The 25941-nt window shown below is 39.0% G+C and overlaps 1 protein-coding gene across 1 annotated transcript; it reads right to left on the bottom strand.

The window, feature by feature from the left end:
- Nucleotides 1-947: 947 nt before the first annotated feature.
- Nucleotides 948-25122, bottom strand: LOC130711611 (mediator of RNA polymerase II transcription subunit 16-like). Its single transcript, XM_057561301.1, has 17 exons — nucleotides 24431-25122; nucleotides 23885-23953; nucleotides 20482-20570; nucleotides 20215-20327; nucleotides 19926-20027; nucleotides 13705-13795; nucleotides 11930-12523; nucleotides 8501-9119; nucleotides 8260-8339; nucleotides 7762-7844; nucleotides 6678-6914; nucleotides 5862-6033; nucleotides 4765-5267; nucleotides 4461-4637; nucleotides 3721-4095; nucleotides 2270-2698; nucleotides 948-1379 (listed from the first exon to the last, which is right to left on the bottom strand). Exons 1-16 carry the CDS (start codon nucleotides 24691-24693, stop codon nucleotides 2552-2554), a joined length of 3714 nt encoding a protein of 1237 aa, XP_057417284.1. The 5' UTR covers nucleotides 24694-25122; the 3' UTR covers nucleotides 948-1379; nucleotides 2270-2551.
- Between the last annotated feature and the right edge of the window lie 819 nt (nucleotides 25123-25941).

Below are 25941 nucleotides of genomic sequence, written 5' to 3'. Positions count from 1 at the left end.
TTGCACAAAGCTTCTACCTACCTTCTGGATCACTTTTTCGGAAGTGTCTTCTATGAAGACTTGAAGAAATGAAGAACCATCGAACTTACTCAACAATTTGAACAACAAGCAAAAGTGAAAAGTCTTAAGAAATCTCATATCAACATCATCATTGCACATACGCGTTTAATCTCTCTAAAACACTCTTGATATACTTTAATGTCAAATCATGTATACACACTTGAAGAAGAGTAGCTTGATCTTTAAACTTTCTATACCCCTCTTTGTGAAGAGATCTAAGTAGAAGAAAAATCATCTTTCGAATTTATGAGTAGTCCTGGATAATACTTGTTGAGGAGAAGTCTTGTAGATTACTTGTGAGGAGAAGTCATGTAGAATGCTTGTGCAGAGAAGTCCTGTGTAAAAGGGTTTTGTTGTGGTTGAAAGGCTGGGGGAGGCTCGGAGAAGATGAGGAAGAAGAAAACTAGAAAAGAAAAAAATTGATTAAAAACAAACAATGAAGATGATGAAGAAAAGAAGAGAAGAAGAAGAAAATGATGTTTGCACATTGAATGATGAACAGTAAATTTGGGGGTTCAAGGTCAAATGAATTAGGGATGGGTTTCCGAAATTGTCTCTTTAATTTAGTTTGAGGTTAATTTAGTGTTAAGATTGGCAAAAATGAGGTTAATTAGGTTTAATTTGTGCTTAGTATTAGTGAATAGTGGAATGATGTGGTAATGAACTAAAATAAAGAAAAAAAAATCAACCACGTTTAACACGTAGGACCGGTGAAACAATGTGGCAAGGCCACCAGATTGCCATCCCTGACAGGGACCAAAACTAGATAGTCTCCAAAAAATTAGGGACTAAGCCAAACTTTACTCCAATGAGGGACCATTTTTAAACGTTTCCTATTACGCAGGGACCAAAAGCTTAGACCGCACAAGACAAGGGAGACGAAACCATTTGGGTCGACTAAAACTGCTGATGTCAAACCACCAACCAACCAGCTCCAATGCTGCATAGTCAGTTTAAGAAAATTACATATTACTCATTTTAATGCACCACTATTGCCCCCCAACAAAACTTTAAAAAACATTTCATCAAGTTACAGGGTTCTCATGGAGATAGTAAAATGCTAAGCTAAGCTACTAATTACATGGACTTTGTCCAAACTACTTTAGCACAAGAGTCTACTTGCCAGCTCCACACAAAATCGAGAATGTGTAGATGTGATGGAGAGTATAATCTTATACATTATAATACGAGTCATGACAGTTATACATTAATATAGGTTAATGATCTCCAATTCACCAGCAGCAGCCTCTTAATAATCCTATCTGTATATCCACTCCCATATCAGCAATGCATGAAACACCAGGCAGAGGGTTTACAACCTGCATTACGGAACGAAAAGTTTATTAAAAGCCGTTGATGTTACGTAAGGAGCCTGCAAGACAAAATCTAAGGAAGATGTAGAGCAAGCTTTGCAAACTGGAAAGGACTACAAAGAAGAAAAACCTCTTGGATGGACATGATCCACTGTGGAATAGTGACAGTAAAAATCTAAGAACTTAAATAGTATCTTCCCAAACTTGCATTCTAGTGCAACAGTGTGTTTTTGCAAATGGTTTATTATGATCACGCCCCTCAACGAAATATGAATACATCTGAAAATAGGTAGGAACCTTAAACAACCAATGGGGATTCACAAAAGAAAAATCATTCCACCGTTTTAGCATTAACAGTTCATGATCTTATTTAGAAGGTTCACAAGTAAATCCAATATTTCTTCGCCTATTTTGCGTTAAGGTGTACAAGTACACTGCCTGAGCAGTAAATTGAAACTAAAGAATAATGACCAAGTTCACATCACAAATTATTTGTATATAATATATAGTAAGTATGAATGTAACACAAATTTCATCACTGTCTCCCAAGCGTCATAAACAAACAGAAAGATTATCTCCAAGAAATTTGAGAAATTTACCAAAAACAAGGGTGGCTTTGACAAGTTTGAATGTGAAAATTTGAAATGTAATGTTAGTATTAGAAATTGGTAGGCCTATACTCAACCACAAAAGCTAGCTCAAGAGTTGAGGTTTGCACTACCCTTATAAAGATTAGTGGGACTTCTAACAGTTAGAATTTCATTTCTTGAAAAATCTGCCTTCAGGAGAATTTTTTTTTTCTTCGAACAAAAATGTAAACTTCTACATAGGCCATACATAATGGGATGCATTTACTGAATTTAGAAGTATAGAGTACTAGATGAGATATTACATACCTGCAAGAAGGAGTAAACTACAAAAACTCCAAGCATATGTTAACACCTACTGTTGGTGGAGTAACTTGACCATAATTCTCAAAACAAATTCAGATCTGAATGAATTGAATTTTTGAATAATTTAAAACCCCGCGGAGTGACCAGTAGGAATCCCAAGATAACACAGCCACCAACAAAAACAAAGATACTGATAACCAACTTGTCAGGAAAATCTACACGTCTTCTGTACAAATCCAGTCAGCACTCCATCTGCATGTTAACTTCAGTTTCCTAGTCAGCCATCTAGACAACCCGAACCCATGTTCCACCACACATTGGGCAGCCATATGCCCAGCGGCTGATCCACCACGTCTCCCGGTCATTCTGATTAGAAGAGGTAGTAGAATCTGGTGAAGCAAAAGCCGAAGTCTGCCGCTGACATCTTATGCACTGCACCATGGAAGTAAACAAGAAGACAAAATAGAAAGTTGAATAATTAAAATATCAGGAAGAATAAACAAATGTCTTTAAATAACTTGAAAAAATCATCAAGGGAATGACTAAGTTTCCAAAAGTTAGGACTCATCACAATAGCAAGTCTGACACTAATGATTATTCTAAAGTTCCCAAGTCACTATCTACATTTACATCCAGTTCTACTCATAAAAATATTTCTTCTATACATAGAAAGAAAGGATATACAGAGAAAAATGTACACAATGTCAAAAAGTTAGAAGACCAGGTATAGACTACATTAAGATTTCTTTTTTTTTTTGGGATAAAAATCATGTTACAGATATTGCACATTCTTGAACCAAACAAAATGTAGTTCAAAAAGTCAAAATGACAAATAATCAAGTGGTTTTCATAAGGTGTCAGAAACTCAGTAAACAAATGATTAAGACTCTATCCTCATTGAATATGACCCAAGTCACCAGAAAGTTACTTTGGTTTTCGGTAAATGAAACTGTTGATCCACATTTCAACCAGAGTTTCCTTTCACATTAAGGGCTCAGTTAGAGTCCTAAGAAAGTCTAGGTTATTAGCTAACATGTTAACAAAGTCTATCTGAGAAAGTAATAGAGTCAAATGCAAACTCCCACAATCCCCAAGATTGAATGTTAGATAAAGTTGAACATTTAAGAGGAAGGATGCCCACTGATTATATATATTGAACATTTAACAGGAAGGATGCCCATCTAAACTCCAGCATGTGAGGCTTTTCTTCTGTCAAGTGACTTGATTTACACAAGCACGTTGTAGAAAAAACATATATCTTTATTTACCCCATATGTCCATTCAAAGTGTTACCAACCAAAGAAGCAAAATATTTGGTGTTAAGCCTTGAGAAAAAGACAGTTTCCAACAACAAAAACAAATAAAATAAAAGCATTTCCAGGTAATGCAATCCTTACATGTACATATGAACAGAAAAAACAATATAAATAAACAAACAAGATTACTTTTCTAACCTTGTACCAGACCCCTTCAAGGCCAGTCTTCCATGTTGCAGTAACGACGTCTCTTCGAGATCCCATTATACCAAGATAAGCTCCCAAGCCCACAGAAGTGTTCAACCCAAAAGCTGCATCTCTTTCAGACATTCTCCGCTTCCTTGGCCATAAGCGATGGGTTCCGGAGTATACATCATCATGCTCCGATGAGCAGAAATCAAGTGGGTCAGAATAAACAAGTTTAGCTTTATCATTTGCACAATCCACATCCTCCGGATCAGACCAAGGTCCGCCAAACATATTCCGCCGATGCCATTCTTCTGCTGGAGGGTGGAGTTCCAGCTCCCGTAGTAGAAGACCAGCAGCATCAGCACCTCTAGGACGGGGCATATTCTGCATAGTGTTTTTGTTTCAGCCGAGAGCAGTCAGAGAAAGGTTAAAAAGAAAAAGGAAGACCAATTAGAGGGTCAAACAAAAACAAGAGGGTATCGAGAGTTTAAACCATCAATAGCACCTACATAATCTAACAAATTGTAATGTATCACTGAACCGGAAATGAGTTTTTACTGTAAAAAGGAATCAATGTGTAAAGAAAGGTAATTTAGCCACTTTCCATCCCTCCGTACATATCAGCGAAGCAAATAATCAATTAAATAGTGAAAACTCAAGGCAACAATATCATGAAATACCAATTCGAACTAGTTTAATTTGTGTCCTAGAAATAACTAATTTAAATAAGTGGAAAAACATAAAGTTACCGGCATATGTGGACCAAGGGATGCCTCCACAACCTCTGGAAGCACAGTATAGTTTCCATCAATATAATGCAGCCGAACCTGAATGTTGCTGCTCCCTACCTGAGAGATTGGCAATGGGTGTTGCAGGCCAGCTGTCCGGCGACATAGTTCCATGAGCATCATAAAAAGCACCTTGACCTGCATTATTAGTGCACAGAGAAAAGTAAAATCATAGTCTACTTCATAATTTTTTAAAGTATTAAGTAAACTTAAGAATTAGTACATATTTGAAAACACATCTATGTAAGACACAACAGAAATATACCTCTTCGAATGTATATCCTTGGCCAGCATTCCCACTACCTACTCTGGAACGTCCAGAAGGTGCTTCTTCACCTCCTTTTGCCCCAGGCACAAGCTGACCAGCTCGACCTGTCAGGCCATCATCTGACTTGGTCACAGCTGAAACAGGCTTTGTAATCTCCTCCACCTTCCCAGGAGCAGATGCATTAGATTGAGGCTTTGTATCAGCAGTTCTATTTGCAACCCCCATATATCGAGGAAGCTGTGTACGCCGAAAGAAAAAGCAGAAGAGCAAAAGTTGGCATAGTCTGTGAAGGAAATGGCAGTCCCCAATAAGTCTAACTGCCGGTGTTCCTGGAAACGTTCCTGTATTAATGCTAATAGGCATAAATGTTGAAGGACCACTGATGGGGTTAGGAGCTGAATTGGACCCTCCATCAGTAGTGCTACTAATCTTGGCAATAGCCCCTTGTACCCAAGTTTGCAACTGTGTGCTTCCCATGGAGCTAGTGGTCCCATTTTGACCTGGAAAAATGTTTCAATCATTTCAGTTATGTCTGTAAATAACGATCACACTAATTCAGGGTAGGATAATTGAGCATGAGTATTAGAAGAGAAGAAGCAAACAAATTTGCAATTTAAAAGTGTGGATCTATACTTGATTTTTCAATGGTTAGAACTTAGAACTGCAGCAAGGATAGGCTGCACTAATACTACCAATGTTAGTGTTATGGGCATGCCAAGATCCCAGAGGAGCAGTAAAAGCCCAACCAGCGGATTACATCCATTGATTGTTTTCTAATGCCATATAAGGAGGTTAATTAACTATCCCATGGGTGCCTAAGGATATCCATATAGAGGCATGTTATTTGATAAAGCAAACTGTATAATGAATATTTACTTTAAAAAAGGTTAATTATTTGTTGATCCTTTTCTTTGTGAATTTCTCAATAGGTCCTTTCGATTGAAAATCTATCAATTGGTCTCTAGTTTCAGTTGCAAAAACACTTCAAATTGAAGACTGGATTCAAGGAATCAATTGAGAAAGCTTCTCAATCTAGAAGAGTCCACTCGTAGTTTTTATCATAGCAACCGATTATTAATAAAGAGCACACTAACCCTGACTCGTTGCCGGAGTTGCTGAACTTTGGGAAGGACTGGTAACCACATTGCGATTGCTTCCACTGCCTGCAGTCACAGCGTGACTTGCCAATGTGCGACAAAAACTTGCATAACGTCGCAAACGTGTAATAAAATGTGAAGCCAGATCAAGAACTGTATCAACATAAGCCTGAACAGAATGAAATAATTCAGAAACAGGAAGCCCAGACAATTAAATAGATAATAAAATTTGAACAACTGTCTGAACAGAATATCCTCATGCTCATCATGGAGTATCTACAGGGTCATATTGATTTCATTAATTTTACCTAGAACAACCGCGGACCAAGTTAATTATTGAACTTTAAACTTTAGCAGGTGGACCATTATGGGTGGTCTAATCACAGATCTAGGATTAGTTGTGATACCATATTATAGTAAGAGAGAATGAACAAGGAGAGAAAGAGAGAATCTGAAGAAAATGTTGTTATTGAATTCAAAGTGAAATGTTGCAAAATATTTACTACTACTAGGCTAGATAACCGAACTTAACAAAATAACAAACTCTTTCAACAGTCAAATTAACATAGCCTAACTAACTATCAACTGACAGTTAGAACTATGATAAGGCTGTATCAGTGCATTATAACCTGTGTTATCCAATAGTGGTTGTGGTTGTGGTTGCTATCAAGGATTGACAACTATATTATGACAAGACTGAGGACAAATGATCATATCGAAAGACCAATAGCGAACCACAACACATTTGCATTTTATATTTTATGATTAGCCAAAATAAGGAACAGATGTTTTCAAACTGTAATCAAAGCAAACCTGAATACTAGGAATTAGTGCAGGTTCAACAGCCATTGATTCAGGGTCAATGCCGGATAATGTTTCACCAGACGCTTGCCACAGATCAGGCACTAAAGCAGAAGAATTTATCAACGCAGACTCAATTCCTCTCCCAAGCATATCCAACAACAACCTGGCTTGCATATCCAAAACCATCGCCCTGACCTCTTGGGCATTTGATCCTTCCAGTAGCCTACACTTTATCCTGTCTAGACTCTGCAATCATAGAGAAACTAGGTTCATTTAGCTTATAAAGCACTAACACACACAACCACATGCCTGACTGAAAATACTAAAGTAAACAAAAGAAACTGAAAGAAGCATCTCAATATTGTTTAAATTATAACAGGAATCCTCTCATCTGAAAAGACACCGTATAAGGACGGTGCAAGACTGCAAGTTAGGTTATAAATTGGACCTTTGCAGACTTTTTAGAAGTTTAAAAATAAGATTCAGATTTCAGACTGAATTTCACATGGACGTTTAAACAACTGAAAACCATATGAAGATTTATAGTATCGAACAGACCTCAATTCAAATATCAACTATGAACAGTTCAAGATCAAATTAAGCTCTTTGGAATCCACAGGCTATTCAGCGAGGACAATCAATACATATAGTGCAGAAATGCTAGAAGCACACTCATTAACACACTTTAGGATTGTTCAAACTTTTAATCAAGTAATCAACACACTTTTTAAAAAGTTCCAAATTTACAAGGCAGTTTGTTGACTTTATAAAGTGGACTAATCTTGAAGTGTATGTCAAAAAGAGTAAGTTGTCAACATTTCCCATAGCGCTTATGCCTAATGATGTAAGTAGGAGTCTCAACATGAAATACAAGAAAGCAAGCAAGCATTCGTGCTGGGTCCAAAATTCCAGGTAATGTTTATATCCATGAAAAAGTCCACCAAAAGTCAATATTATGAAATATATTTTCTCATCACAATTAATAGAATAACAAGACTCCTCTGGAGCTAACAATAAAGTTGAAAAACAAATCGGTAAACTAGGAAAGCAAATTATAGGATGCTGAAATAGTGATAGTTCAACAGTAACATACGGGACCGTAAAGTTGCCGGTGTTGAACAGAAGGAAGAGAATGGAAATCCGCATCCAAAACTGCAATAACACTGTTGAGCGAAACTGAAACCAGGGGAAAAAATTTTCACTTGTCAAGATACAGCACCAAAACTGAAGAATATTATGCCGATACTTTCCATTTCCAGCAGAGTGCATATCAAACATGAAACCATATTCTCCTTTCTTTCTATGGCACACACTTGAACAGCACAAAGAGAGAAAGAGAGAGAGGGGAGGGGGACTTAATTGCAATACAATGACCCAAGAAAATGAAATAAAGTAGAAGAAAATCTCGGAGAGCTCAGTGATGCAAATTTACTAAGTTGAAGGTGCTAGCTAGCGTCATTCTGTTACAACAGACTCCAACAATTAGCTAACACTCTTGACAGTAACTGAACGTTTTAACAAAAACTTCACTCTGTCACAACTAAAATTACCATAGTACACTTTAACAGAATTAATAACAAAACCTACTTACCAATACCATCCTCCGCAGCGCTTTGTGCGCAGCCCACAGCATCCCACCAATCAACTCCAACCAAAAGGCTCCACCAAAACCTGTTTTCCAAACAGATATTAGCAAATCCATGCAAATTATTGACAAAGAACAAACAACAACTTCCACTTCCTGACACAGTTGATAAAAATTGGCAGAAGCTGAAAATTAATATCAACACACAGTTAACATAGGACTTAAAAACAGGGGTGAAAGAATTCACCTTTCAGCTATTGCACGCTCCCAAATTGATGAATCAGCCTTTGCTTGACTAATAGGAACAGAAGGAGGAAGAACCCGAACTATTTTCAGTACTGTACAGTTCTTAAGAGTGTAATGCCAAACTGAAGCTGAACAGCAACTTGTTGAAGAAAAAGCAGGAGCAGCAATGGCAGATCCAACATTAATCTGATAGTTGTCTACAGGTGTGAAATTTGGACCAGAAAAGACATGGACACCACCCCGAAGGAAAGCAATGGCAATTTCACCACCATGAGCAGAGTAAACAACTCTTGCAAGTGTTCTAACATCACTTGGAAGATCAAATGGATCGAAATTGACCCTCTTTGACTTGTCAGAAACAGGCTCAGATGACTTTTGCACATCAATAGCCATCCCACTTGCAGATAATTGATGGTTCTTAAAATCATTGGTTGGGGGTATGCTCAGGTCCACTTTGGACTGCCAAACAGTTTGCATAGGAGGTTGTCCACCCATATTAGAAGTAGGGTTCCCAAATATCGGATGGAGAACAACATGCTGCAAAGATGATTCCCAGCGTTGCACCCTCCACCCCGTAATTGATGGGCCTTCATCCGGATCATAAGGGGACATGTACTGTCCTGCACATTAAAATCAGTTATACATCAATTTCTTAGTTCAATTATCTGTGCACGTGAAACCTCTGGCATGATATTCATGCACCACAGCCAGCCAAAGGTGTTATTTAAATGAGGCTAGATAGGAACATCGGCGCTTCCAATTTGGTGGATCTTAGGAATGTTAGCTTGCTCAAGAATGAACAGTGCAACATTGGAAGCACCAAATATTAAGAGGAGGGAACTAGATACAGTTTTATCTGATCCATTAGCAATCATTCGATATTAGATTTTATTAGAGAATACCAAGTGGAGACTCAATATTAGAGTACACTATGTAACGTGTAAGAGAAGCTACTGTTAGTTAGCTTGCTGACTGTGTATGCAGTCAGTTATAGGGTTAGTTAGTGTTAGCTGTCATAGTTAGTTATGCTGAGCTGTCATAACAGCTGTCATAACAGAATCAGTTAGGATTGTTAGCTTGATCAACAAGCTAAGTGCTCTTCTATAAATACTGATGTAATCTCTTGAATCTGTAGCTTTTACAAATCAATGTTAATCAGTTTTCTCATTTACAGTTTTCAACATGGTATCAGAGCCTATCCTAGATCCATTTGTTGTGTGGAGACCTCCCATATTTGGGCCACCCGTTGTTGTTCCCACGTTCCAGTCTGTTCAATCCTGGACGTGAGGGGGTGTGTTAGAAGTCCCACATTGGCTAGAGATAAGGCCAATCAAGTGTTTATAAGGGTTGTGCAAACCTCAACTCTTGAGCTAGCTTTTGTGGTTGAGTATAGGCCTCCCAATTTCTAATATGGTATCAGAGCAAAGGGTATTTCTACTCTTATGATTGGTGGTGCCAAGTTGAGCAAGTATGGGTCTGATTATTTTGCAGATCCAACCTTGTACAGGTCCATTGTTGGTGCCCTGCAGTATGCTACTCTCACAAGGCCAGAAATCAGTTTTGCTGTGAATAAAGTTTGCCAGTTTCTTAGCCAGCCCTTAGAAGATCATTGGAAGGCTGTCAAACGTATTTTAAGGTACCTTAAGGGTACTATTCATCATGGTCTTCACCTCAAGCCTTGTTCCTTGTTCTCTACAGTTCCTCTTGTTGCATTTTGTGATGCTGATTGGGGTTCTGACCCTGATGACAGAAGGTCCACCTCAGGATCTTGTGTGTTTTTTGGTCCTAACTTGGTGTCTTGGAGTTCTAAAAAGCAAACCTTAGTTGCTAGGTCCAGTACTGAGGCTGAATACAGGAGCCTTGCCAATACTTCTGCTGAGTTACTTTGGATACAATCTTTGTTGCAAGAGCTCAAGGTCCCCTTTTCTCCTCCTAGAGTTTTCTGTGACAACATGGGGGCTGTTGCTTTAACACACAACCCTGTTCTGCACACCAGAACAAAGCATATGGAGCTTGATATCTTTTTTGTCAGGGAAAAGGTGCTGAATGGCTCTCTCTTTGTTCACCATATTCCTTCTGAAGACCAGCTTGCAGATATTTTTACCAAGGCTCTTTCTCCAACCCGGTTTGAGCTTCTTCGATCCAAACTCCATGTGGCTGAGAAAATCCTTTCCTCACCACCTTGAGTTTGAGGGGGTCTATTAGAGTACACTATGTAACGTGTAAGAGAAGCTACTGTTAGTTAGCTTGCTGACTGTGTATGCAGTCAGTTATAGGGTTAGTTAGTGTTAGCTGTCATAGTTAGTTATGCTGAGCTGTCATAACAGCTGTCATAACAGAATCAGTTAGGATTGTTAGCTTGATCAACAAGCTAAGTGCTCTTCTATAAATACTGATGTAATCTCTTGAATCTGTAGCTTTTACAAATCAATGTTAATCAGTTTTCTCATTTACAGTTTTCAACACTCAAATAAGTCCCACATTGGGTAGATTAGCTAGTGTACAAGTGTATATATAATAAAGGACACACACACACCTATTGCCTTAAGCTTAAGGTTTTGTGGTGGTGTGGTTCTAACTTGTGAATTCTAAAAGATTTCTTCTTGTTAATTGGGAAACTTACAATTATTTTGTTTCATGCACATTAATTACTTGTCAAATGGCAACAGATGGCTTTAACCACAAAATAAAGTTACCTAAATGGGTTCCACTTGCGAATCCCAGATCCAATCAGATTTACTTAAATCAGCTATTACTATAAAGCACATAAAGAGTGAGATGCAGAGGGAGAATGGTGGACCAAAGAGAGCAAGTTAGACAAAACTAAATCAAGAAAGAGAGATAGTCTTAGAATTTGGGTTACGCACTTACGCCAAACTTTACCCAAAAGCTTAGCTCAAGGGTGATGAACTGTTCTACTCTTTATAATGACTTATTTGGTCATATCTTTGTGCAAGCCTCATGAGGCTTGTATAACAAGCTAACTAATAGCAATGTATTATCACAGTGTATATACTCTAATACATATCATGTAGCGAAAAATATCTAAATTGAGGAATGTAATGCAGCGTAACAGTAGACGGTAAAATAAAGGAGGTTATATATGATGTTCCCATTGGGGAAAAAAGGATCCTGAGGTCCTCATATATGGTTCAGTTTAACTTTTCATAAATGCAAATATAATAGAGACTCAAAGATCTTAAAAGGCCTTCATCATGGAAAGCTTAATAGAAAATGGGTACCATCAATTTCAATGAAAATACAATGTCAAAGAGGAGGAGGGTTGAAACACCACCAGTAGGGAAGAGGAAAAAAGACAAAAAGGTCGAAATCAAATTGAAGATGGAGAATTAATTCATAATTCATTTAACATAAACAAAAAATTGCAAACATGTTTGAGGGGAAAAAATAATCAGAATCAGCTTCATACCCTCAACTATAACAACAGCTATAACAGAACCGGCACAAGTTGGATCGAAGGCCACAGCTGTTACACCAGAACCCCATGTAGTGGTCGCGGCAGATTGAGCTGCAGCTTCAGGGCTCACATATGCTGAAAAATTTGAAACTGGTGAGCAGTATAGAGGTACAGCATCAACTAGATTTTGGTCAGTCAGCTTTTTCCCTTGCTTTTCTTCAGATAATAGATATTCTTGCCAACTAAATAAATATGCTGCTAAAGGCGCAAAACCAACCCAGTTGGGTGGGCTCAGAGGTGGGACACCAGATGTTGTACTTGTTTTCGGAGTCACTTGGAAACCATTTCCAGGCCCAGGTGTGACCTCCCAAACGACAATGGTGGATGGGTTAACAATCGGTACCCCTGCCACATGCATGGCACCACTGTCTGTTATGATAGCATCACCAGCCATAATGCCACTGGGCCCGCAACCCAAAAGTCCTTTACTAGTGCAGAACCACTTAGGTGAGGCGCCATTCTGACTAGGAGGCCACTGGGACCAGCGAAGTTGAACTGAGCCTGATGAGAACACAGAACAGACGCAAAGAAAATTGGGCCATCTAGCTGAAATAAAAACAATAGGATACATCAAATACACAGGCATAGTAATATTTAACACATAGATGAGTATAATTTGAGCACACAATAAAATGAAAGAACAACAAATATGCAATCAAATAGAGGAAATATCAGGCTTTATCATGGAAGCAACCATCATCACCATCATTATCACCGTATAACGAGTCTTAGTATTAACCAATCACTATGATGGTGCTAAGATGATTAAACATGAAATGCCAATGAGCTTAAAACTCAATTGGCATCAACTCAAGTCTTCATGAGTCATGACATGGGAAAATAATAGGGTGAGATGATGATGCCAAAGGTTTGATCACCAGGCCACCCATTCCCCTCCCCTTCAGCTCCAACGCAGCTAAATAGAATAAATCAAAAGTGGAAAGAAGATAAAAGCCTGAGGGATGAGGGCCAATTTTAAATGCAGACATAGAATTTCCCCTTTTTATAAGCAATAAAAGCCCAAAAAAGATCAAAATAAGTATAATCATGAAAACAAGAAAACACATCTGTCGCTAAATGAAAACCTTCATCTTGAGTTGAGATTTATTATTATTTTGTATTACTTCTGTGCTGTCGTCATTTATTAGCAAAGATTTAATTTCCTGTCTTAAGACACATTTGAAGCCTATAATATAGGGCACTAGCGATAAGTATTGCTCTATTTAAATTATGTAAAATACTTATACATTTGAACCATAGGAAATATTCAGTTTTTATTTTCTCTTTCAAGCTCTAGTGTGGCTTGCCTTCATAAAGAAACATTGTGCCCGTGATGACAAAAGCAACCCTGCAGACAATACATCTCCAACACACAAAATACAAAAAGGCACAGAAAAAATTTAGCTGATGGGTTCTCACAGTTTTCCATGGAAAGAAAAACGAGGAAACATAATTGGTTAAAAGTCAAAAGTAATATAAAAGTAGTATTTTTTTCAAGACACAAAATTACCACCAGCAACTCAATTTACTGAGGAAAAAAATACAATCAATCAGAGTCAATGACCTTGTAGCTCAATTGGCAACAGCCTAAGGTCTAAAACTTGGGTATGATGTCGGTGGTTCAACCATCCAACAGGGAAACTATCCCCCTCTCCTACCTATGTCCTTGCACATCCAATGCACCAAAAAAAAGGCAATCAGAAAGCAATGCAAACAGAATACTTGACCTGAAGTTTGAGATTGCTGTGAAAGAAACTTTTCCTCAAATGTCAACTTTGAATTGGCAGCAGCACTAGATTTGGATGAGAGCCACCTATACTACTTTTTTTCAAAAAGCAATTGATTCAGATTTAAAATGAAGTAAATAATAATAAATGTGCTCAATTTAAATAACATGTGATTAAAATCTCCACAACTTTTAAAGAATGATATCCAAAAAGATACTATCACCATATGTTGGCATGTGTTTGAAAGATCTGCTTATAATCATAAGATGTAGACACTACTATAACTATTAAAAGAAATGCCATACACAGAAGGAAATAGAAATAGGATGAAAAGTTTATCAAAAGAAACACCTGAAAACCTGAAACATCCTTATGAAAGAATGATAAGCAAGCTCTTCAAGAGAACCTTCACATACCATTCATGGAATCAAATGTACAGAGGAGGAATAGAAGAACCAGTTGTACATGTGAGGACAAACAAGAAGAGAGGAAAACATGTTGAAAATCTTCAACTGAATTTCATTGATTGAAAAGATGATGAATACAAGAGAGATTACAGTATTTATACTATGAGATTTGTTAGCTTGCAGAAGAAGCTAACTCTAACTAACCTTGACAGCTAAGCATGTAACTAACTCTCTAACAAACCTGCCAGCTAGGCATAACTAACTGAACAGAACACAGTCAGCATTTACCTAATAACACTAAACAGTAACACTAACATACCAGTAACTATATTACTCTAATAGGCCCCCTCAAACTCAAGGTGGGGGAGAAAGTGATTTCTCAATCACATTGAGTTTGTCACGAAGAGTTTCAAAACGAAGTGGTGATAGAGCCTTGGTAAGCAAATCTGCCAGCTGATCAACAGAAGGAATGTGATGCACAAAAAGAGACTTGTTGAGAACTTTTTCCCTCACAAAGAAGATGTCAAGCTCCATATGTTTAGTACGAGTGTGAAGAACTGGGTTATGAGTCAAAGCCACTGCACCCATGTTATCACAAAACACCCTAGGAGGAGAAAAAGGAATCTGCAACTCCTGCAAAAGAGACTGAACCCACAACAGTTCAGCAGAGGTATTAGCTAGGCTCCTGTATTCGGCTTCAGTACTCGATCTAGCCACCAGGGTTTGCTTCTTGGAGCTCCAAGAGACAAGGTTTGGACCAAAAAAGACACAAGAGCCTGAGGTGGATCTCCTGTCATCAGGATCTGATCCCCAATCTGCATCACAAAAGGCCACAAGAGGGACTGGAGTGTGCAAACTACAAGGCTTGAGGTGCAGGCCATGAAAGAGAGTACCCTTAAGGTATCTTAGGATTCTTTTAACAGCCTTCCAATGCTCTTCTAGAGGCTGACTTAGAAACTGACAGACCTTGTTAACTGCAAAGCTGATCTCAGGTCTTGTTAAAGTTGCATATTGGAGAGCACCAACTATTGATCTATAGAGAGTTGGGTCAGCAAAGTAATCTGCTCCATATTTGCTGAGTTTTGCTCCACTAACCATGGGAGTAGAGATCCCCTTGGCCTCTCCCATTTCTGCCCTTTCAAGAAGGTCAGTTATATATTTAGTTTGTGTCAAAAGCAAGGACCTGTCCTGAAGATGATGCACCTGAACACCAAGAAAGTAGTCAAGTTGGCCTAATTGCTTCAAGGAAAATTCAGAGTTGAGGTTCTGCACTACTTTCTGAACCAGAGGCAAGGAATTGCCTGTAATGATAATATCATCTACATAGACTAGTATGTAGATGCAGCAAGTTGGAGTGTAGAAAGTGAAGAGAGATGGATCACATCTACTTGGTTTAAAACCATACTTCACAAGGGCTGACTTCAATCTGTCAAACCAAGCTCTTGGGGCCTGTTTAAGGCCATAAAGAGCTTTGTTAAGTCTGCAAACAAGAGATTTGTCTTCATGCTGAAATCCACTTGGTTGCTGCATGTATACCTCCTCTTGAAGAGCTCCATTTAAAAAGGCATTATTCACATCAAGTTGATGAATATGCCACCTCTTAGTAATGGCCAGGGAAAGAATGAGCCTAATAGTTATAGGCTTCACCACAGGGGAAAAGGTTTCTGAATAATCAAACCCCTTGACTTGATGGTAACCTTTGGCCACAAGTCTGGCCTTATACCTATTGATGGTGCCATCTGCATTTTCCTTCACCCTAAAAACCCATTTACAACCAATTGGCTTCCTATCCCTGGGAAGTGGAACCAATGTCCATGTATTGTTAGCAAGCAATGCATCATATTCAGCCTTCATTGCAGCTAACCACTTAGGATCTTTGAGTGCTTGCTTGGTGGTAGCTGGTTCAGCTTGAGTAAGCAGTAAAGTTGGAAATAATCTGGGCATGACTATGCCAGATTTTGCTCTTGTCTGCATAGGGTGAGTATTTCCCACTGGCTGAGGAAGAGGAGCAGAAGAGGAAGAACCAGTTGAAGCTACTTCAGTGGCAGTAGCTGCTGGTGTAGGTGGAGATTGTTGCTGAACAGAAGCTTCAGCCTGAGAAGAATTCCCAGAAGAAGAGGCTGCAACCGAGTCTTGACCTTGAAAGGGCTGCTGGTGCTGAACAGGAACTTGAGAAGCTAAAACAGGAATTTCTGAAGTGATTCCATGTGCAGATGAATCAGACCCAGCAGAGGAAAACAGGGTAGGATAGGGGAATTTAACTTCATCAAAAATAACATCCCTTGACACAAAAATCCTACCATCACCATCCATGCATTTGTACCCTTGATGAGATGATGAGTAACCAACAAACACACATTCCTTGGACCTGAGAGACAGCTTAGAGTGTGTATAAGGCCTTAAGTGAGGGTAACAAGCACAACCAAACACCCTAAGTATCTTGTAATCAGGAAGAGTCTTGAACAACTTGAAATAAGGACTCTCATTGGCCAAAACAGTAGTAGGAAGACGATTAATAAGAAAAACTGCAGCCAGGAATGCATGATCCCAATATTGAGAAGGCATTTTAGCAAAGGCAAGTAATGAAAGGCCAGTTTCTATGATATGGCGATGCTTCCTTTCAACACTACCATTTTGATGGTGTGTGTAGGGGCAAGTCAATCTATGCACTATGCCAAGCTTAGCAAAATGAGATTGTAAAGGTTTAAATTCAGTGCCATTATCTGTTTGGACAGCCTTAATTTTCAGATTAAATCTTAACTCTACCATAGCTTGGAACTGAAGAAAAACAGAGGAAGTTTCAGATTTGTGCCTAAGTGGATAAATCCATGTGAAACGAGAGTAAGCATCAACACAAGTTAAAAAGTAAGAGTAACCACAAGAAGACTCAATGGAGGAAGGGCCCCATAAGTCAGCAAAAACAAGCTCTAAAGGTGTAGCATAAACAGTAGTAGAAGAGGAAGAGGGTAACTTGTGAGACTTTGCTACACAACAAGCTGAACATTTAGAAAATTTTGCTTTATTAGACAAGGATATATTACATTTGGACAAAGCAGAATGTAAAGCCTCATGATGAGGATGACCTAGCCTACAATGCCACAAATCATAGGCAGTAGGATCTACATTATTAACAGAAGACACAAGAGAAAATGAACTAGCACTAGGTACACTTGAAGATGAACTAGCACTAGATACATTTGACAAAGGAACTGAAACAGAGAAGACAGATGGAGCAGCTACTGGTGAAACAGATGTAGATGAAACAGATGAAGCTGGAGGAAGGGTTGGAACATGCATCCCTTCAAAATTGTATAAACCATCAGGACCAACAGTTCCTTTGAGCAAAACCCTAGAAGTTTCCTGACATTTGACAACACAATAGGATGAGTGAAACTCAAAAAAGACATGATTATCTCGAGCAAACTTGCTTACACTAACTAAGTTCTTTGTGATGTTAGGAACTAGAAGCAAATTATTCATAGTGAGTGTGGTGTGTTTATGATAAGGAGATGGAAAAGAGGCATGTCCAACAGAAATAATAGGCAAACCTTGTCCATTTCCCATGTAGATATGATCATTACCATTTAGGGAAACACTGTCAGAAACAACTGAGGCATCATTGGTAACATGATGTGTAGCTCCAGAATCTGGAAACCATGAGCTAAGATTCGCTGCAGCAGGAGTGTGAGAACCAGTAGTAGATGAAGTAGGTCCAGTAAGCATAGCCTGTGGAGCTCTAACTGGAGGATTTCCAGGTCTTGATCCACCAGAAAACTGAGAAGAGTTCCACTGTGAACCTCCAGATGGTTGGAAACCAAACTGCTGAGCAAAATTTCCCATGCCTAAACCTTGAGGAAATTGACCAAACATGTTTGGAAAGCCTCCATACTGTGATGTACCAAACTGAGAAGGTACACCAAACTGTGGAACACCACAAAAGGGAGAGAATCCAAACTGAGGCATCATCTGAGAATGCATAGGTAGTGGCATACCAAAACCAGTTGGCTGCATGCCAAACATGCCAGTAGAACCAGTAGAACCAGATGATGAACCGCGATGATAGCAAACACTAGCATCATGCCCATACTTCTTGCAAATCTGGCATTGAACACTTCGATTTCCTCCTATTCCACCGCGAGAGTTGTTACTGCCATTGCGACCACCATAACCACCACGAGAACCACCATAACTGCCGCGATTATCATAGGAACGATCATCGTAGGTGTTTTCAGAGGAACCTGAAGCATAGTTAGCCTCAGAGGTCGCCGGCGACGACGTTGATGAAGAAGACGACGACGCCGGTGCAGGTTGCGTCGCCGGTGGCGCAGCTTGAGAAAGGAGCGCTGACGGAGGATTCGCACTCAACTGACGCGTGCGAGAACGCTCAAGACGCGCTTCATGCGCGATAACCATAGCTTCAGCTTGCGAGATCGTGCAAGGGAACTCGCGACTGTAGATGATAGTCATGAGATGACTATATTCATCGGGAAGACCATCAAAAATCGCTTCAAGGTGCTCGCGAAACGATACAGGATCTCCGATCGAGATCAGAGCATTGACGATGGCCTTGATTCGCTTGAGGAACTCAGACGCAGTCTTTGATCCCTTGGTTATGGATCTCAATTCCGATCGCAACTGCGTCGATTGTGCAAGCGATTGTGCTTGAAAGAAATCAAGCACAGCTTCCCAGATCTGCCAGGACTGAGTGCAGTTGACAACAGTTGGAAGCACTGATGAAGACAGAGACGAGAGAAGCCAGGTGAACAAAGCAGAATCCTGTTGATCCCATACCTGATATGCAGGATTCTCTACTGCATTCACGCGATCCTCCTCACTGAGAAATCGAGGAGGAATATCAGGATGAACAAGAAAATTCTGCAATCGATGAGTTCTAACGATGCCTTCAACGTGCTGCTTCCATGAGAGAAAATTGGAATCATCAAGCTTCAGAACAAGCTTGTGAACCAGAGAAGAAGAGGCCAATTGTGGTTGAAGAACCGCAACTGGAACAGGAACTGCAGTTTCTTGTGCATGACCTTCATCAGCCATGGTGATTGAAGAAGAAAGAAGAAAAACGAAAATCTAGAGAGAGAGAGATCTTCAAGGATCGTACTCAGCTCTTGATACCATGTTGAAAATCTTCAACTGAATTTCATTGATTGAAAAGATGATGAATACAAGAGAGATTACAGTATTTATACTATGAGATTTGTTAGCTTGCAGAAGAAGCTAACTCTAACTAACCTTGACAGCTAAGCTTTGACAGCTAAGCATGTAACTAACTCTCTAACAAACCTGCCAGCTAGGCATAACTAACTGAACAGAACACAGTCAGCATTTACCTAATAACACTAAACAGTAACACTAACATAGCAGTAACTATATTACTCTAATAAAACATGATAAGAGGAATAAAACTCAACACTTCCCTTTTTTTTTCAATTTCAGGGTAAGCAAAAAAGAAGGGCACTGAAAATCATAAGTTGAAAAACACTTGGGTTTAAGTCTCAAGAAATGCTTAAGATCATTTTGCAGAAAGTAGACCCATATAACAATTTGAAACTATGGCCTATCGTGTGCAGATGCTGAGCTACTTGTTCAGAGTTTGTACCACTGAAAGACTATGGTTGAGAATTACGAAACTTGAAGAGATAGGAGAAAGAGAATATATACTTGTCTCTTACATAACCATAAAAGTTCAACGGCAAAGATAGACTAGACAGATAAAAATCTTTATAAGACTCCCATCAAGAGAAATGTGCAAAATATTTGAACATGACATCAGTGAAGATTAAAGACTAGTTAATTGCATACCGGAGACACTCCTGATAGCCACTTTGTAACAACTGCAATATCTTGCCGCCACTCATGCTCACGCTGCCAACAGCTAGCATCACGAACAAGATTAGGTGGCCCCTGAATGGACAAACTATCAGAGGAAAAAACATACAGCAGAAGAAAATATATGGAATAGAGAAGTCGTGAAAATGTAAAGGTGGCCAGTGGACCAGTCAACTATACTATATTGAAAGATGTGCTAGAATATGTCACAGTACAACCCAATTTTATAGCCCTGCAGATGAGATTGATAGTTAACACTTACTTGAGAAGGTTGAGTCCAAATAGTCACCCTCCCATGGAAATTTGCAATCAATAGGGCACAGGGACCAGAGGTCGGGGACCATTCTATAAACTGGACAGAATCACGAGGAGAATCTGTAGAAGATATAAATATAACATTAAATTTCCAACAAAAAAAAAAGTTCGCTTGGGAAATAATGTTACTTAGATGGTGGGCAATCCATCAAATAATGCTAATGAAAACATTACAAATTCAAATTCATAGAATGAAGCAATGGCATCAAAATACCTGCTATGACATTGAACACTGCACATTCAGTCGGCCTCTCTGGGATCACAATATGTATAGGGATCCAAAATGGTGGATTAGCATTTGAACTATGAAAAAACAAAAATGCTGATAAGCATTACAATTATCAAGTTCCCACCAAAAACAAATAGTGCCAGCAAAGCAGAAAAATGAGCAATAGATACATGATTGAGCAGGAAGAGACCACATGCATCATGTATGCCTATTTCAAAAAGATATAGCAGTACCTGAACAAATATGAAAGAAACATTTAATAAATGATCCAGGCTTCAGACAACTACGCTCAGCTTATTTAGCAACTGAAAAACCCCGTTTGCATTTTCCAATATGTTAGGACCCGAAAATCCTAACGTGGTGAAACATAAGGGAAAAATATAATAAAGGCTAATATTTTTGTATTTTATGATAAAAGACTGGAAAATAAGATAGATGAGAACTAAGAGGCTGGTTCCTCTTAGAACCAAGAGGCTGGTTCCTCTTCAATAGGGCTGGTTCCCTTTACAAACTCAATAATCTAATCCATAACCCTAACCTAAGGAGGGCACTCCTATTTATAATAACTAATCCTAATATCAATAACTTAATCCCAAAGAAATACAGAAGATATACTACTAGAATAATAGATAACATCCTAATATAAAAGATACTATAAAGATAGATTCCTAAATTAAATCCTAATATAATTAATCCTAACAATACTCCCCCCTAAAATCAACCTTGTCCTCAAGGTTGGAAGTAGCATAGTAGATCCAAACTTCTCCTCCCGGGTCCCATTGTAGACGGCAAACCGAGTGAAGCGCCAAAACAGCAACTGTCCAAGTGTCCATATCTGGCGGCATTGGAGGAGGTTGCTGGGACAGCACATTGAGGACCCATAGTTGCATCTGCATTGAGGGCTCACCCCTCCGCGTCGAGTGGTCATCTTTGTCCACAAAGCCCATAGTTAATTGTGTACCCGGATGTTTGGAAACGCTTGCATTGCCAAACTTTTCAATCATAATAGCATTCACAGCCATTGACAATGGAGCATCTACCCTAGAGATTGTGCTTCCAAAAAGTTGAATACTAGAGATGTGGGGCATATTGGCAGCATCTTCTTGGAGACCTTCTAGCGGAAAAGTAGTGTCTTGCTTGGACTCATTAGAAATCTCAGAAGTAAGCGCAACATGTTGATTGCTTGAGTCCTCCGTCAGTACGTCTTCGCTTGAGTCCTCCTTGAGTATGCCTTCTTCTTCCACCGAAATACTAGCAACGGTTTCCCCTTCGGTGTTAGAAGGCGAGGGGAGAGAAGCCTCTGGAGTCAGTGATTGTTCTTCAGCACGGCAAAATTCTGAATCAATTTCTCGAGCAATCTCCATGGCACGCAACAAAGTTGTAGGATGGAAAGAACGCAACCTAAGACGAACCACCAGTCTGAGGCCCCGCTGAAAACACTCCAACAACCGCTCTTCAGAAAGATCAGGAACATGGGCCACCAAAGCTTCAAATTCCCGCACATAAGTGTCAACAGTAATGCTTTGTCGGAGAGTGTTCAGCCTCTTGTAAACGTTAGCACGATACCCGACACCAAAACGTTGAAGCAAGAGGGAGATGAAGCGATTCCAAGTGAGATCGAGATCTTGATAACAGCAACAATAAAACCAATTAGTGGCCTTCTCCCCGTCCATGCTAAGGGATGCCAATTGCAACTTATCTAGATCCCGCAAACGGTGTACCTCGAAGATTTTCTGGGCTCGAGCAATCCAGGAAACCGGATCCACCCCGTCAAACTTGGGAAACTCCTGGACAATAGTTTGCCATTCTTCCATTGAAAGGACCATGATGGCAAGAACTTCTGGAAATAAAACAATAAACGCCCAGAACAGCAGATCAATGTGTAAATGGACACCTTCGTGCAAAGAAAACCCAAATCGGCAGATGAACAGTGACGTGAACAGTGCGCGATGAACAGTAACAGGTGAACAGTTCTGTTTAATTTTTTTTTGTAGCGAAGTGACAACCGGAAGTGGCAGGTGCGGTAGAGTCAAAGAGGAAGGGTAATGGTGCGTGCGGTGGCTGGTGGAATTTCGATCCGGCAGGTCGGACCAATTGTTAGGACCCGAAAATCCTAACGTGGTGAAACATAAGGGAAAAATATAATAAAGGCTAATATTTTTGTATTTTATGATAAAAGACTGGAAAATAAGATAGATGAGAACTAAGAGGCTGGTTCCTCTTAGAACCAAGAGGCTGGTTCCTCTTCAATAGGGCTGGTTCCCTTTACAAACTCAATAATCTAATCCATAACCCTAACCTAAGGAGGGCACTCCTATTTATAATAACTAATCCTAATATCAATAACTTAATCCCTAAGAAATACAGAAGATATACTACTAGAATAATAGATAACATCCTAATATAAAAGATACTATAAAGATAGATTCCTAAATTAAATCCTAATATAATTAATCCAAAGCTTAAAACATAAAAAGTTCCATTGCCAAATTCATCAGGCAGCAAATAATGAAACTGGCTAAGACAAGAAAATATATTACATAGTTAATGAAATAAATTCAAAGACATTGGTAAACATATGACAATATATATCCACAATATCTCTTCCAGTGCTTCATTTAGAATTCAATATAAGCAAATATAGCAAAAAAATAAATTAGAAACCCTAAAATGTTTAACCTAACTACACCTGTGGAGTCTTGACTTTATGCATTGAAATTTGAGAGGAAAGAAGCGTAATCAGAATCTGAGTTCTGTTGATTTACTACAAGAGAAAGTGAAACAGTATGTACAGATAGCTGGATCAGTTACTGATCCCAAAAGAACTACTAACTCTAACTGATTATAGCTTACACTTAAGTTAACTAATTCCATCTTGCTAAGAAGTCCCACATTGACTAGAGATATGGGCATTATGGCCAAATTAGTCTTTATAAAGAGTAAAGCAATCCTCACGACTAATACTTTTGGGGGAGAGTTCTAAGTTGGTATCAGAGCCTATCCTAAATTTGTTTATTGGGCCACCCATAATTGGGGGTCACTCACAGATGTCCAACCCTACAAACTTCAAGCTCCAGATTTCCAGCCTTGGGCATGAGGGGGTGTGTTAAGAAGTCTCACCTCTAAGCTAGATTTTGGGGAAGAGTTAGGCCTAACTCATATTCTAAGTCATCTTGACTACTAGAGCTAGGACACACTACTACAGTACTTACAACTCATGTACTCTCCAATATTATCAAAAAAATCATGGCCTGCAATACAATTTTCTTACTTTTATCAGCTTTTCTTCTCAGAAAGTTTCCTTCAATTACCATTTACATAAACAGAAAGTCTTGTTCACAATGAAATTCAGGCAGGAAACATGTCCAAATGGATAAAAAACACAAACCTTGGTATTCTGGCACATGTTTCAGCTGCACAAGCTATAGCATTCAGTTTTCCACACCAAGAAACAGCACTGCAGAAATAACAAACAAGACCTAAATAATTGAAAAAATTGATGGTACCAGAGTTTATCATATAATACTACCATATAGGGCTTAAAATAGTACGTAAACTAATTCGTTTTACAGAAACTCATCAGAAGACCAAACATAGAACGTCAGCATATAAATTTTATAAAAACATGACAATCAGTAATTCACTGCCAAGATAGGTGGAACTAGATGTAGTTTGTAGTTTACAACTTATGATGTTATCATATTTGCTGTTATTAACAAACTTGGTGCCATATGCTCAATTTTGATCAGAAAACTAAGCCCTCAATGAGTGAATTGTTAAAACACAGAAGCATTATTCATACTAAATATTGGAATCAAGTGAAAGTGAGGCAATTGATAAAAAAGGTTAGAATCCATCACTAAATAACAATAAGGATTCTTCAATAATTGTACCAATTTCCATAAATTAAAACCAATGAATGCAGGGAACAGACCTGAAATTGCGACAGAGTTCCGGGACACTCATCTTGTGCTGCAAATTGGAGCTAGACTGTCTTAGCCTGATGGTGAAAACAGTGGCGGAGCTAATTTGATCATCTTCCTCCATTGGATCATCCAACGGTGGCTTCACCTCCTCCACAACCTCTTGTTCTTCCGTGACCGGTTCGGTCTCGTCGGAACCCTTCTTCAGAGCCTCTTGGGGTTGTTGGGGCATAGACTGAGCCTCTAGCTCTCCCTCTCCTTCAATTTGACTCATACCCAAATGCTCAAATCTTTTATATACCAAACCAAAAAGCCAGAGAGAGAATGGGAATGGGGTTAGTGGTGGAAAGTTGCAATTGAAGGTGACAGATTCCACTGTAGAGAGAGAGTGGGGAGAATGTGAGTGAGAGAGAGAGAGAGAGAGAGAGAGAGAGAGAGAGAGATGGGGATTTGAGGAAATTGAGGTTTTTATTTGATTTGTTTAATGTAAAGGAAAGATTTTGATAGGATCTGAGGTTTAGGGTTTTGTGTTGGGTGGTGGTGGTGGACAAAGGAAGCAGGTTAGTGTTTTTGTTGGGTCGGAATTGGGATTTTGTTTTTCAAAGGTGACGTATGAGCACTTTTTGTTTGTTGAGGTTGTTCACTTGTTTGTGTTGTGCTGTGGCACTGTGTCTGTGTGAGTGGATATGATAGCAAAGCACAGAAAATTCCAGAAAGGGTTAGGTGATGGGTTATGCAAGTGAGAAAAGATGAGCAGATTTTGATTTTAAAGGCATTGTACAAGTTTTGACCATAACTCACAAGTGGAAGTTTACTACTTGACTCGAGGGTCCTTATAGGGTGGATAAAAGAAAAGTTGGTAGAGTGCAGCAGGTATTATAATGGAAATGCACCGATCGAGACGATTGCTCGATAGATGAGGAGAAGGTTTGGTTAACGGTTGAGTGCAATGAAAGTTGTAACAATTGAAGTGTGTGGCTTTAGTTGTTGATGGGGAAAGTTAGAAGTTGGAGGTTGTTGTAGATATTATTTGGGTTATGAAGGAGGGGAATAATGCTTCGAAGCGGGCGGTTGTCGGGCCATGCTAAGGTGGTTGACGAGTGGAAGGAGACATTTACAGTGTTGGAGGCGTAAAATAAGGAGTTCGAGTGAAGAATTGAACAAGTTTATCTTTGCTAATGAAGTTTCGCAACTTGCTATAGTAACTTAAGGTTGATCGTTGAGAAAGTCTCGCACAAACATTGCATTTTTTTATGGTTGAATTTGTGTTGTTCGTTTAGGATAAATGGTTCTGGTTGCGGGTCAAGTCTGGAACACTCCTCCTTTGCCTCCTCCTTGATTTTTCATATTATTGTAGGTTTGCAATGTATGTAACTTGGACAATTTTTATTTCCTTTGTTAAACTTATGTGCTTTTGGGTGACTAGGTTTTTTTATAAAGTTTCTGTGCAACGACTTGGTTTATTTATTTCTCACTTTTATCATGTATTTGGCGACTGTTTTGTGTGGTTTTTTATTCATTA

This window comes from Lotus japonicus, chromosome 4, assembly GCF_012489685.1.
Source record: "Lotus japonicus ecotype B-129 chromosome 4, LjGifu_v1.2".
In the NCBI taxonomy this organism is placed as follows: domain Eukaryota; kingdom Viridiplantae; phylum Streptophyta; class Magnoliopsida; order Fabales; family Fabaceae; genus Lotus; species Lotus japonicus.
The sequence above is the reverse complement of the archived record's forward strand: the minus strand, read 5'-3'. Positions and strand labels throughout refer to the sequence as shown.